Genomic DNA, 13954 nt, shown 5'->3' on the forward strand with positions numbered 1-13954 from the left:
AACTGGTGGCTGTTGTATGAGAAGGTGAGGACCTTCTCACATAGGGATTCCATCAGAAGTTCAGTCCAGGTCTTGCTTCCATTTGGTCCTAGTGTTTAGGGGTTTGCTTTCTGCGGGAGCCAGAATTCTGTTATATGTTTAAGACAAAGTGGCTTGTGTGTGATACCTTTTAGCTTTTTCATCAGTCCAGAGAGGTTTTAATAATCAGTGCTCTTGTGTTGTTGCTTCCCTGCAGGTGAATCACCTGCGCTGTCTGCACGAGTTTGTGGAGGCCCAGGCAGCTTATTATAAGCAGTGTCACGTCCATATGCAAGAACTTCAGAAAGAGCTGGGCAGGTGAGCAGCTGACTTCATCTTTATGCTTCACGATGGATGTTAACAGCTACTGATGACTGGTTCATTATTGTGAAAAGTGACAGATGGTGCAAACAATTGGCAGAACAGTTAGTGTATTCCAGGAACATGTTTTTTTCAGCGTCAGTATAAACACGTCAGCACCTGTTGTCTGCAGCTCTTGAGTTTCACTCACTACTGCGGCTGCTTCTCATTCCTCACTGCAACGTCCTGTTTCGCAAATCTGGTCTAATGTATTTTGACCAGACGTCACAGTCAACTGACTCACTGATCTCCTCTGTTACTGCATGAAGTCAGCAGCTTTAGGCTACAGCTATTTTTGTTGATCAAAGGATGAATTAAGTTTATTGAGTTTAAGCACATTGAACTGAAGTTCTCCAGAAAAGCTTTAAAGCTAGATGACTTTATGATTTATAAATCTTTTTCTTTTAATATTTGTTGGAATTTTGTATAACAACAGGCAGCCAAATATTTCATGAGATTTTAGTCCTGATTCAAATCATTAATTCTTTATTTATAATTTATTTAAGATCCATGTATTTAAATTGTATTAAATAAGCGTCATCTTCATCAGTCAGTTATTGATTATCAACAACTCTAATTCATGAAAGTATAATATTACATATAGTGAGGAGGTGTAGAGATCTAATACTTCAGACATGTTAGATTTTTGTATTGATACATTTATTGTTAAAAAAGCAGCCTGGTCGTTGTTCTGGGTTTCATCCAATCATGATGATTTTCACTGTCCCACGCCCTCAGCTCTGATGAGGATGTGTAAGTATGCTGTGGTTTGTTTTCCCTCTGTGTATCTTTTCTCACCTACACGTTTGCTTTCTAAATATACATTCAGCATAAATCAGTCAGTGCTGGAGACTCGAAATCATTGTTGCAGTAGGTTACATCAGGAGCAGATATTATTCAGGAAGAGCCTGGGACTGAGCTCAGTCTCTGTCTTTATAGAGCCACAACAAGCAGCACATGCTGTTCCAACAGTTTGGCATTTCCCTGACCTTGAAATGCACTTTGCCCGTCAGTGTGGTATTCTGATGGCCAGCGGAGAGCGTATAGTGCAGAGGTGTAGACAGGTGCATGAAGTTCATTCATTTGAACCAGTTATTGGTATTTTTGTGGAAATCTGGTCTTAAATGTTGCACCTGAGAAGAAGAAGTTGTTTCTCGCCCAGCATCACTCCACTGGCAGCAAGGAGGAAGCTGGAGTTCCCGAAGGGAACCCACGCAGACACAGGGAGAACATGCAAACTCCACACAGAACCCAGAATCTTCTTGCTGTGAGATGACAGCGCTAACCACTGCACCACTGTGCCACCTTCCTACATGATGCAACATGATCCCACATGATGCCACAATTTAAAACATCAGAACATCTGCCTCAAATTGATGCAGTCGTACACATGGATGCACTAAATCCTTTTATTTATTCTTTATTGCTTTTACTGATTAATTATTAAAAAAACAGTTTGTGCAAACAACAACATGAATCCCAGGAGAACACCCTCTGGTCTATTTTTGTATATACACTTTGCACTGCTACATTGAACTGTGAACACCTACAATTTTTTTTTCCCATGATACACTCAGTTTCCTGTGGTGTGCTGATATTGTTGTCACTGTTTTTTGTGTTGTTTTTGTGTGTCTGTATTCTGAACTGTATCTTCTTACCATCACACCTACCTTCCCTCAGGCTTCCCAATGCTTTTGCTCTGAACTCCACTCACTCCATGGCTGCTGCCGGCTCTGCAGCAGAGGGCATCAGCAGCCCTGTGGAGACAGACACACTGAAGATTGAGGAAGTTCAGGCACCAGCCACAGGGACCCGCAAGGCCAAAGTCCTGTACGACTATGATGCTGCTGACTCCAGTGAGCTCTCCCTTCTAGCTGATGAGGTGAGGATTCATCATCAACCTGTAGTCTCACATGTGGGATTTGCCGATTCAAATAATGTGTCTGTCCTTTTCCCTGAAGGTTAGCATTTGATTTCCTGAGTGTCGACATTTTTCCTGACGGCAGTGCTTCTGTTTTTTGTTGTCTTAATCCCTGAATAAATTACAACTAGTTCTTGGGGACTTCAGACTTCAATCCAGTTTTGGATCCAGTTCCTGGTTGACGAAATATCTGGACTCACACTAATAAAAAAAAAGGTTTATTAGCAAAGGGCAATGGACGACAAATAAGTAGCAACTTTCCCTTTGACTGGTTAAAATGACAGACACATTATATCAGCTCTGGATAACTAACCCTAAAGCAAAACTTCAAATATACAAAAAGTCATCACCATCCCTGCACACAGACAGTCTCGGTCCAGACTGTTCTGCTCTGTGGTTCCCTGATGGTGGAACCAGCTCCTGAAGTCTGTCAGAGCAGGGGCGCCCTCTCTGTCTTCAAGACCCTGTTGAAGACTCCTCTCTTCAGACAGCATCTCCCCTCCTAACACCTCTAACTCTCTTACATGTCTAACTAGCTCTGACTCTGACTTTCACTTCACTTCTTTACCTGATCTCCTTCACTGATTAAACAGATGTAGAACTGAGTCCTGACACCAAGGTCTTTACTGACCTGAAGCTTCAGTGATCCTCCTCACTGAGAGTCTGTGGAGGGTTAGGGTTAGGGACTCTGACAGATGAGTCAATGTGATATTATGTAAGTACAGTAGCTCTGCCACTCATTAGCTTGTTATCTTGTCATTTGTAACTTAGCTTTATCAGCAGAGCTAAGCTACATACTAGCACTGTGTGTTGCAATGACTTCAGTTGTCACCCCGGCCAAGAGAAGACCCCTGCCTGTCCTGGGCAGTCACTGGGTCACTGAGTTGCTATATTTTAACACACAACCACTGTGTATTCAGATGCTTTAAGTCTGGGAGATCAGATTCAGCCGTAGGGTAACTCTAAACTCTGTGCGATTGCTGGTTTCTATTGACATGATGATTTTGTGTTTGTGGCAGGAGCTTTTAACAGGCTTTGTTTTCTCTGCATGAGCTGTTAGCTTTTTGGGGTACCTGGCCTTCACTGCTCTTCCCCACTCACACGTGGTGCCCAACACAGTTTAACCCATTGAGACCTGAGGTGTGCTCTAAAACCAGCATTGTATGAAAACAACCTAAAACTGGAGGGTTTTCAATTACAATTACAATAAAAACCAAAGGTTTAATGTCTCAGATGGTTTTAATTTCATGTTTCTGTTTCAGAGGCTGAGAAATAAAAGTTTTAGTGAACACATTGCATCAGGTGAACCTTTACCTCTAGTTAGCACACCTTTACCTCACTCAGCGATCCCCCTCCCCATCCTCTTCCTCCATGTCTCACCATGAGCAATAGACTAGCTGGTAAACAGCTTAACAGGTTGTCAGTCTTAATCTTCTACATTGTTGTTTTGGTTGTTTTAATCCAGGTAACTCCTGTAATCTGCTCTAGTATCACTATCCTCGCTCATGTTGTCAGCTGTTGTACAAACTGCAACTTTCTTGTGGGATAAAACTACTTTTTTTTTTTAAAACCCTGCGAAATACATTTCCCTACCAGACACGGGTTTCAACGAATCACAAATGCATTTCATTGGTCACATGTCTTAAAAACACCGTAATCATGTTCTGCGCGTGTACGTCACATCCAGTCTAAATGGGTTACAGTGCTGACGTCCTGTAGTAACCATCTGTGGCTGCAGAGGCTGCGTTGCAACTGTTGAGCAAAAATGACAGCTAAAATGAAAAGTTTGCATTGTCTTGTTGATGTGGTCCTGCAGCCGGTCTGTATTCAGACAAAGATAGTTTGTGAGGGGAAAAGACTCCTCACTCTGTAACACCACTGTAGGACTGCCTGTGTGTGTTTGTGGTCCACCATGGACGAACACCGTGGTGAGCTGATCATCAGAACCTTCACTGCTTGGAGTCAGTGGCTGATGAAGAACAGAAGGTCACAGCTGTTGTTTCAGGTACAGCTGGGGTCCAAAAGTCTGAGACCACTTTCCCATCAAACTTTGGACCCCAGCTGTACATTTAATGAGCAGGAAGCTCATCTCGTTTTCAGGTTGTAAATATCAGTTGAGCTGCCACTGTTGGGTTTCAGCTGATCAGACATCTGAGTGGTTGTTGTTGAAGCCTTTAGTTACTTGAAAATGGAACTAAAACAATAACCTCATTAAATTCACCTGGATTTAAATTTGATAAAATGCTATTACTGCACATACACACAGAGTCCTGTATAAATGGAGGTTTATTTACAATGCATTCAAACTGTATATACTGGCATATGAAAAGACATTTATTATCAAATAGGGTTATAACGAGAAACATCAGGAGAAATAATATTTCTTTAGTAGTTGGTATTTATTAGCTAGTGTTTCCTTGTCATCCCTGCCTGCTCCTTAAGATGGTTTTAAAAGGAGAAAGACAAAACCTCTGGAGTAACTTAATATTGTAAAGAGTCAGGTCCAGACCTGCATTTTCATGTCTTTCTTAGATAGGACACTGACAAGAGACGGGAAATGTGGCAGTAGATGTGAGAAAGAGTCTAGCCAACCGGGACGCTACTCAAAACACTGGTGTTAACTTATCCACTCTGCCATCTGATCGTCGTTATGAGATGCAGGGTTTTGATTGTTGTTTTGACCATTGCCCTTGTTCCTCACACATTGCAGGACATGTGGTGCTATTCATGTGGCATCAAACTCAACTCACACACGTGTAAACTGGCCAGATGTCATCGAAGGCACTACAAGTCTTAGTTGTGGTGACTATGTTATCTTAACACTTGTCTCTTTTGTCCGTTGTGTCAGAGGAAATTTAGCACGGTCTCAGGGCAAGCTAACCATTAGCTTCATCATAAACTGTCGACTGGCGTAGTTACGTGAGCAGACAGTGTCCGTAATGGTCTGTTACAGTGAAGTCCAACAACACTGTAAAACAGCTGATTCAAAGAATGTTTGAATTTACGTGAGTTGATTTAATATTGAAAACAGCACATGTACAGTACACTACTCTCTACCAGGCTCTGTGCTCACTCTGACACTCAGTCTGAGAAACACTTAATTTAAAACATGATATTTTAACAAATTAATACATATAATTTTTCTCATATTAAGGCCGATCACTGTGATAAGACAATGATGGGAACATTGAAGTTGTCACCGGCCGGACCACATTGTTTGTATCACTTGTTTGCTATCTCAGTCTGATTGCGTACTAAAATATTACATCCCTTGCAAAACCTTGTGGATGAAAATGGACACACTATATGCTGTCTGTAATGTTGTATCCATGGATGACCTTTGGACAGGTGGTGGTGTTTTCCATTGGTTACTAAGGCAACAGTAGATGACAATGAATCAGTTCTGTGTCAGGGGGACCAGCTCTCTGAGAGAACTTTGTGTCATTGCTAAGGGCCCTTCAGAGGAAATCTGCAATAAAAAGGAATAAATAATGAATACAAACATCGATATACGGTACTCTGTGCACTGATAATGCCCAGTAATATACTGGAAATCTACTGGAGGCATGAGCACCGTTCTTCCAAAACATATTTCCTCATTTGGTGTCTTGATGATGACGATGGTGGTGAGAGCACTGACTCAGGCTTTTGTACAAAATTCCCTGTACAATGTGATTCACATCAGTTTCACAGTCATCCGGACGCGAGTGAACCATGTTGTCCCTTAAAGCACCTGCCTTTTTTCTGGAGGAGGAGAGGACTTCCTCCCTCAGCAGAATGTGGTTTCATGTGGTCTCTTTTTAATCCTGCACATGTGTTTACCAGGTTTTAGTTCCCTTTCATCCTCTCAGTCACATCCTGTTTGATACTCCCAGTGAATGAAGAAACAAGTGAAAGAGTGGCAGAGGTGAAAAGGTTGAAGGTCAGGCATGAGTTCTTCAGCCTCAGCATAATGAAAGTGAAGTTTTATTTATGCATCTATTGAATTTGGGCCGTCAGTGAATACAGTGTCATGACAGGAACTGCTACTTTTGCAAACATATTTACGTTGTTTCATATTTCAAACATAATGATTGTTTTAAACTATGAGTTGACAACTTGGAGTTGTCCTCTGAGTATTTCCATTTTATTCAACTTTATACTTCTACTCCACGACATTCAGAGGGAAATATTGTACTTTTTATTCCACTACATGAATCTGCAAAGTTACTTCTCAGGTTACAACTTTTCATATCCTTCCTGTTCAATGACAACTACGTATCTCCAATTTTTTTTTTCCCCCTAATGTTTGGGATGAACTGAAGGATTAAGATTTCCTTCATGCGTTCAAAAAAATTCTAAATAATTGAAAATAAACACTTGGATCAGCTGGAAAATGCATTGAAAACAGAGCTTATAGACAGATGCATTGTTGTGGATTGAACTACCCAACAGTATTGAAAGTAGTTAAAATAAGCTCATCGTTAAACATCTACAGCAGTGAAATGCAACATGCATATTAGTGCAACAGTAATAAAAAACATAATCATCATATATAATAATAATAACACTGACAGGTACAATTGTTCTGCAAAATGAGTCTCATTCAGTGTCACTCAGTTTGAATACTATCTGAGTAGCTACTGTTGTTTTTATGTAACAGTACACCAGATGGGTCAAGTTGGTGTATTTGCAGCAGGGGTAGCTCGTGGGCCCTTCCATGTACTGCTCGCTGTCACCTTGCTGCAGCACTCTGTGATGCATTTTTCTGCACCTGCACAAGACATAAAGAGAAAAAACATTATTTTTAGTGTTGGCTTTTATCATATGTGGCAAGTTACTGCAACAAATTACAGACTGCAAAAGCTCAACCTCCAATACTTAGCCAGGTATAAAATCTGAATAATGATCTATATTCATTTGAATTCCAAGGTGCTTGATTGGCATGAAAGTTTCAGAAAATACAATTTAGCCACACACACAAGCAGCAAGATGTGCCTTGTCTCCTTCTCTAGGAGTATTTTCAATTTTGAGATGTCATTTAGTTCATTGTAATTACAGAATCAAATTGGTTAAAGTAAATGTTCCTTATTTCATTGAATGATTTACATTTATATAAAGCAATGGTTTATTTTTAACACATTTTATCTCAGGTATTTATTTTAAATAGAAGTCTAAACCACATAAAAATGAACCACCAGTATACAAATACATAATATAAAATGACTGACAGGTGAACTGAACTGAACTCTATATTTCAGATAGCTACCAGGATGGTTTCAAATGATGTGGACAAACCAGTCGAAACAAGTAATTGAATTCCACTTCAATGAAAAGAAGTGTGACACTTAGGTAATGTGTTGCTCTCCATGCCAGTGAAATCTGGTCAGGCAGGTTGTGGAAGGAGGGTACAGTCACTACTGTTGGCCAAAACCAGCTAAAAAGTTTCTCTTTACCTCAGAAATGATTTGATCAGGTGGGGTACTGCCCAGATGGGGTACTCGAACCCCGCCAAAAGTCGACAGTTAAACCAATAAAACCACGGTGGGTGGGATTAAACGTTTGCTGTTGAACCCCTCCCATTGTTCGAAGGAAATTTCATCATTCAGACTTCAGCCCTTACACTTTCTCTTATTTTGTTGTTTTACAGTTTAATCCCAGGGGATTAAATCAGATTTTCTGACACCAGTCACCAGAAAAAAAAAAAAACCTCTTTAATCTAGTGAATCTAGTGAAAAGAGTTCCATCACCCTGATTTTCTGGTTTACTGGTTTCCAGTAAATCCACTGGATTTTAAGAAAACTGGCACAAGAAAAATGAAAGCATACATCCATTCACTGATGTTATGTGAATATCAGATCGTGGTTGGACATCCTCCAGGTTGTGTAACTAGTTATCTGACTCAGGAAAACATGAGAAATCTGAGTGGATAAATAAGTTTGGAATTCCACACTGGAGCCAAGAGTAGCTCACCACCACCCCACCCCCCTAACTAACAAACTTCAGATTAGATAGGAAGCGAGGTGGAAACTGTCCACTGAGCTGCTCAGAAAATCCAGAAATAAACTAGCTTGTGTTGATAAAGTGATATTTTACCTGTTCAACTGTTTCTGTTGAGTCACTACTGTTAATTCTTACAGAGTTGATATGAGATGATGATGTTTTAGGCTAAGTCACTCACAGGTCACCACCCACTCAAAGGAAGTGGAACCAGAGATTTGTGTGGGAAGTTACAAACTCTATTGTTCACTGTGAGCAGCAGGAATGTCTTCACTGCCACTCGTTTTTAATAATTCTTCAACATTTCCTGTAGCAGCAGCCCCATGACAAAAAACCAGACACCTGACAACTGTTAAGGATCATGTCCACACCATTAATATCAGTGCGTAAAGGCCAGACAACAGCAGTGACATACAGTTCAACAGCAGCACACACTACATCCTCCAAGCTGATCATGAATGTTTTCTAGTCTTAGAAGCCACTTATCACTTTACAGTACACACCACGTTCATCTACACATATATCACAGCAGTGACAAGCAAGACGAGCAGGGTTTCCCCAGTTAAAGCTAAAAATAGACATCAGTCAGAACCATACTGAAGTGAAGCGATATCTCTGATATCAGAGATCTGATCTCAGAACAGCTTCCTGTCCCATAAAGGATCTGATGCCTGTTTCATTCATCATGTAATTTACCACCCTCTGGTGGCAGCAGCAGTATTGCCTCTGAAAGCTAGCTTGCATTCCGGCTGTTGTAGCTATGGTTTCTGTGATTTCCGTGGGTGCGACCGTGTCCTGTTGACAGAGACTTTAGCTTCAGGTGGAGAGGACGCATCTTAATGTGGAGGTTTGATCATTGAGGATAATCTTGGATTATTGGATTTGACTGGTGATTAGCTACAGCTAAAGTGAGCGAGGTAAACTGTCTGTGACTCTGCTTCTACTGTTCTGAGATCAGTTATGATATTACAGCATTATGCGCATGTGCAGGCGTGTGGAAACTAAACCTGCGTATTAAGCATTAAGAGGCAGCAGCAGCAAGAAAACAAGCAGATTACACTGATTTATCATCTCTGTGTGAGATCTGCAGTAAATTTGAGACAGAATATTGTTATAGGAGGAGAGAGAGAGAGAGAGAGAGAGCTAGTTAGTTAGCTAGCAGTAAGCAGTGTAATGTTTGTTCATATTAGGATGTTTGTCAGTATATAAATGTTACGACTCCTCAAGACTCCTCCTCAAGATTCAGGAAGATTAACAACACTGAGGCAGGAAAATACAGGATCCTACATTGTCACTGTGACAGTGTCAGTGAATAGTAAAAATGTTGAAAATTAGAAGTGATTTTTAGGTATTTTTCCTCTATACTGCAGATTTGATCTGCCTACTGTCAGTTCATAAGAATCCTAAAACTTGTTCAGACAGGAAGGAGCTCCTATATAAATACTTCATAGGAAACCAACTAAAAACCACCACAGTCAATGACTGAAGCCAGAGCTGGAGTGCCTCAAGGTACACTTCCTCTAAATGACTGTAAAATGCCACTCTAAGTGGAAAATATCAGTATCTTGCCCAAGGACACTTTGGCACACAGACTGGAGGAGCTGGGAATTGAACCGCTGACAGTGGAGCTGTTCTACCTCTTGAGCTGTAATAAACTGATAACTCAGTGTGTGTAAAGTCTACTGAGCTCAGTGTAAAATCACCTTGTTATGTTGGTTGATTTGGCCACACCTGAATGAAAAGTGCCTCTCTCTCTCTCACACACACACAAACATAACACACACTGTCTCTCTCTGGTTACTGGCTGTGACGTTGAGAGCTGTTTAGTGCTGCAGCCAAAGACGTCAGTAATAACAGCAGCTGCAGTCTGACTCTCTGCTGCACACAGCATGATTAGTTTACCACATGACAGTTAAAGGGTTTGGTTACTGCTGAGGTGAAGAAGTAAACAGGCTGCAGATTGGTGTGATGACATATAGGCCGTTACCCGTAATCACCAGTCAGACAAGGAAAATTCATTCATGCCACTTGATGGTTTATTTTAAATCCATGTGTAAAAATTCTTCCTAGTTTTAGTGCAGAAACGTTTGTTCTTCCTCTTTCTTCCAATACGACATGAAAGAATGTTTCCTCTTTTTTTAACTTAATGGGTGAGGCCTAAAGCTGCTCCGGACTGTTCCTCGACTGTTCAGATCTGATCGGCTGATGGAAAAAGCTAAACATCGTCTTCTTTTGTAGATGGATTTTTGATGATGGGTTTAGGGGTTAAATGGAGCTTGACAGTAAAGCAACTGTCCGTTTTGCAAGTTAGATAATTTAGTTTGAAGGAGCATCAGCAGGCAATGTGGGGTTAACATTAGCAGAAACTTCAGCCAGCTTTGATGTGGCTGAAGGAGAGTTAACAGGAAACAGTGAGACATTGACTTACAGTCAGTAAAACAGGATTTTACTCTTCTGCCAAGTAGATTATTGACCCTCCACAAACGTCAGGACTAGAGACAGCGGAAATTATGGTGTTAATGTGTGTTGAAGAATCAGAACATGACTGCCATGAAACTAGAGGAGGTTGTTGATTCTTAATGTTTTTCAGTTGGTTTCAATCCTCTTGTACCTCTGTTAACCTTTTGTGTAGTTGTTGATTTTGAATCGGTGTTGTGTCTGTGTGTTGCAGCTGATCACAGTCTACACGCTGCCGGGGATGGACTCTGACTGGCTGATCGGAGAGAGAGGAAACCAGAAAGGAAAAGTGCCTGTCACATACTTGGAGCTTCTCAGCTAAAGTACACACACAGATTGACACACACATACACAAACAAATTGTTTGTAGTGCTATCTTTGTGGGGATCCGTCACTGACATAATGTATTCTTTAGCCCCTTACCGCATACTTAAACATCACAACTGAATGATAACCTCATCCTTAAACCAGGTCTTAACTCTCAAACAGCCCTTTAAACTCATGGGCTCCCAGTTTTCAGACCCCACGAATATAGTAAAACAAACACACACACAGAGCTACTACTGAAGCCATGAGGACATGTCATTCACTTACATTAATTACACATCCTGTAACCTCCTCCACTCATTACACACTCGTCCCTAGTGAAGTATAATCATAGTGTCAGCAGTGATGATGGAGACACTGTTACAGTGAGCACAGGATGGGGCATGGGTTACCTTCTATTTAGGTTTGTTTGGTGATTTAATACAATGATGTTTTTTCCTATTTATTTTTTATTTATATTTGTGTATCCCAAAGGTGCAAAGGTCGACTATTCCATGGTTGGATGAAGCTCTGACAAACTGTGACTCACTGTCTTCAGTGGGATTTCCAACCAAATGATATTGTTGTAACGATTTGGGTTTTTTTTTTGTTTTTTTTAAGTGTCTTTGTTGTGTGTTAAAGCTGCCTTTGTTCATTAATATACTGCTGAACTGTGACGGGAAAATGTGCAAGAGTCGTGATGCCTCCACCATGACTTTGTGTTAAATTCTGTGTCGAGGTTTGAAGTGTGAGCTCGCACTGATCTGTCTCTCTTTGACTGAGGAGTTTTTATGCAATAACAACAAATCCTGGTTTCAGGGGCGATGACGAGTCCTTCAGTTAAGTCAGTTAAAGGCCCATGTTTTACTCTTCTTCTGTGTTTTATATGAAGTGTTGATCTCCATCAGAAGATATATTTGTGGTTTTAAGAACCAAAAATCATCTCAGTGTAGTTTTATATCTCCTCTCTCAGGCTTCTCTCTGGAGCTCTAGTAACAACAGGTTTTCTGAGTGATCAAATAAAAATACAGCAGATTTCAGGTAAACACTCAGAGAAACCAAATCCTGCAAGGTTGGATGGTGGGTCAAGGTTGGTGTGGTTTGGGTTGTGGCTGAGAGCAGTGACTGCTTTGTTGTGACATCACAAAGTTCCAGAAGTCCTGACATCTGGTTTTAAGGCTCAGTGTCTGAATACAGGCTGTGTGCATTTCTCTGTGGACTGAGGCTTTGATACTTTCACAGTATTAATATAGAACCTAGACCTGCTTTATAATCAAAAACACATGGACATCTACCTTTAGACTGGATGGACCTTTAAGGACAGATCATCTCTGTATAACCGACTCCTCAGTGAAAAAGTAAACAGGCTGCAGATCATTGTGACCATGTGATGACTGGTCATTACAATGTTTCCACATATCACTTTTCCTGTAATCACCAGACAGACAAGGAAAATTCATTCATGCCCCTTGATGGTTTATTTTAAATCCTTGAGTAAAAACGCTTCCTAGTTTTAGTGCAGAAACCTCTTCCTCTTCTTCCTCTTTCTTCCAATACAACATGAAAGAATCACATTTCTTATGTATTGTATCTTCTTTTTTTAACTTTCACTGAAAAACAATAACTCTGAAACAGCAAATAAAGTTTTTCACTGATGTGAGACAGATTTGTCTTAACTGCTAATTGAAATGAATGTAATTCCTGTGTTATTTTAAGTGATGATAACATTGTGTGGACACTTGAAAGGAGCATCACCAGTAACAGTTTAGCTTGACTGAGTCAAACTTTTCTCGCATGTTTTTTTTGTTTTGCTTCCCACACCTTTTCACAGCGCTGCAGACGTCCCTGTGAACAGTGTGGACACTGTGCAGCACATAAATATGAACACTCCCATCTTAACTGCCTTAAGACGCTGGGAAGGCACTGCTTCGGCCATCTGCTGCAAACCAGAGAATGTGCTCTTTACAACACAATGTCAAGAGACTCCGAGTACACCACACACAGCATGCAAGACTTCAGCTCCTTCTAATAACGTGCGTGTTTGTGTGATTTTGGTTTTCCCCTCAGTGGTTTTTGGATTTGCAGTGTTCCTGTTTTGTCTGTTAATACTTTAAGTGTCTTCTTTGTGCTGCATGTGCTACAGGTGTAGCCCAACAAGTATGTGTGTGAACATTGATTTAGCCAAGTCTGTTAATGTGAGATGTTTGCACAAAAATGGTCACGTTCTCTCACATGCAGTATGTGTACATGCATGCACTCTTGTTTTTTTTTTTTTTCAGCCAGGCCTCAGGAGTTTTTGTGAAACGAGCACAATGTTTGAAAATGCAAAAATCTGACAGCAGAGAAAATCCCAAGCAAACAGGTGGGAACGGAGTCTAGTAATTCTTGTTGTTGGAGGAGTCTAATCCCATCACGTCCCCTGTTCTCTCTTGTGCTCATTTCACAAATTTTAGGGCATTTTTTTCTTTTCAAAAAGGCTTTTTTTTTTACTACTGCTGTTGTGATTCTGTTATACCTCATGTTGTATTATTATTATTTTGTGAGAATATGTATTGCCTGTTCCTTAACCATCCTGAATGAACGAAATGTATAGAGTTGAATAAAAAGTCAGATTTATTTGAATTCAGTGACTTTTTCACAGCTTCCTTATAAATACTTCATAGGAAACCAACTAAACACCACAGCGGTCGAAAGCTGAAGCCAGTACAGGAGTGCCTCAAGGTACACTTCCTCTAAATGACTGTAAAATGCAACTTTAAGTGGAAAAAATCTATATCTTTTACCACAAGAACATCATGGTTTCAGTTGCTCAATAATGGGGTGATTCTGAGTCATTGTTTCACAGAGGAGTCACTGTGTGGTCCCTCTCTGCCAGTCCAAGCTCTACCCAGGCTAAAGCTGGTAGCTGCACTC

The 13954-nt window shown here is 40.6% G+C and overlaps 1 protein-coding gene across 6 annotated transcripts in view; it reads left to right on the forward strand.

Annotated features, from left to right (window-relative positions):
- The window catches only part of sh3glb2a (SH3-domain GRB2-like endophilin B2a), a 36055-nt gene extending 22398 nt beyond the window's left edge, over positions 1-13657 (forward strand). For 2 of the 6 annotated variants that reach the window (XM_071481783.1, XM_071481784.1), the window contains 3 exons: positions 236-336; positions 2059-2260; positions 2340-2440. In XM_071481783.1, coding sequence (XP_071337884.1) covers positions 236-336; positions 2059-2260; positions 2340-2351 — 315 coding nt within the window. In that variant the 3' untranslated portion in view covers positions 2352-2440. Of the gene's footprint in view, positions 1-235; positions 337-2058; positions 2261-2339; positions 2441-10949 lie in introns of those variants that run through there. The other 4 variants (XM_071481782.1, XM_071481785.1, XM_071481778.1 and 1 more) reach the window with 3 other exon arrangements.
- Positions 13658-13954: the final 297 nt, after the last annotated feature.

This window comes from Trachinotus anak, unplaced genomic scaffold (assembly GCF_046630095.1).
Source record: "Trachinotus anak isolate AG129_WGS33_773 ecotype Australia unplaced genomic scaffold, CSIRO_AGI_Tana_v1 ptg000008l, whole genome shotgun sequence".
Lineage (NCBI taxonomy): Eukaryota > Metazoa > Chordata > Actinopteri > Carangiformes > Carangidae > Trachinotus > Trachinotus anak.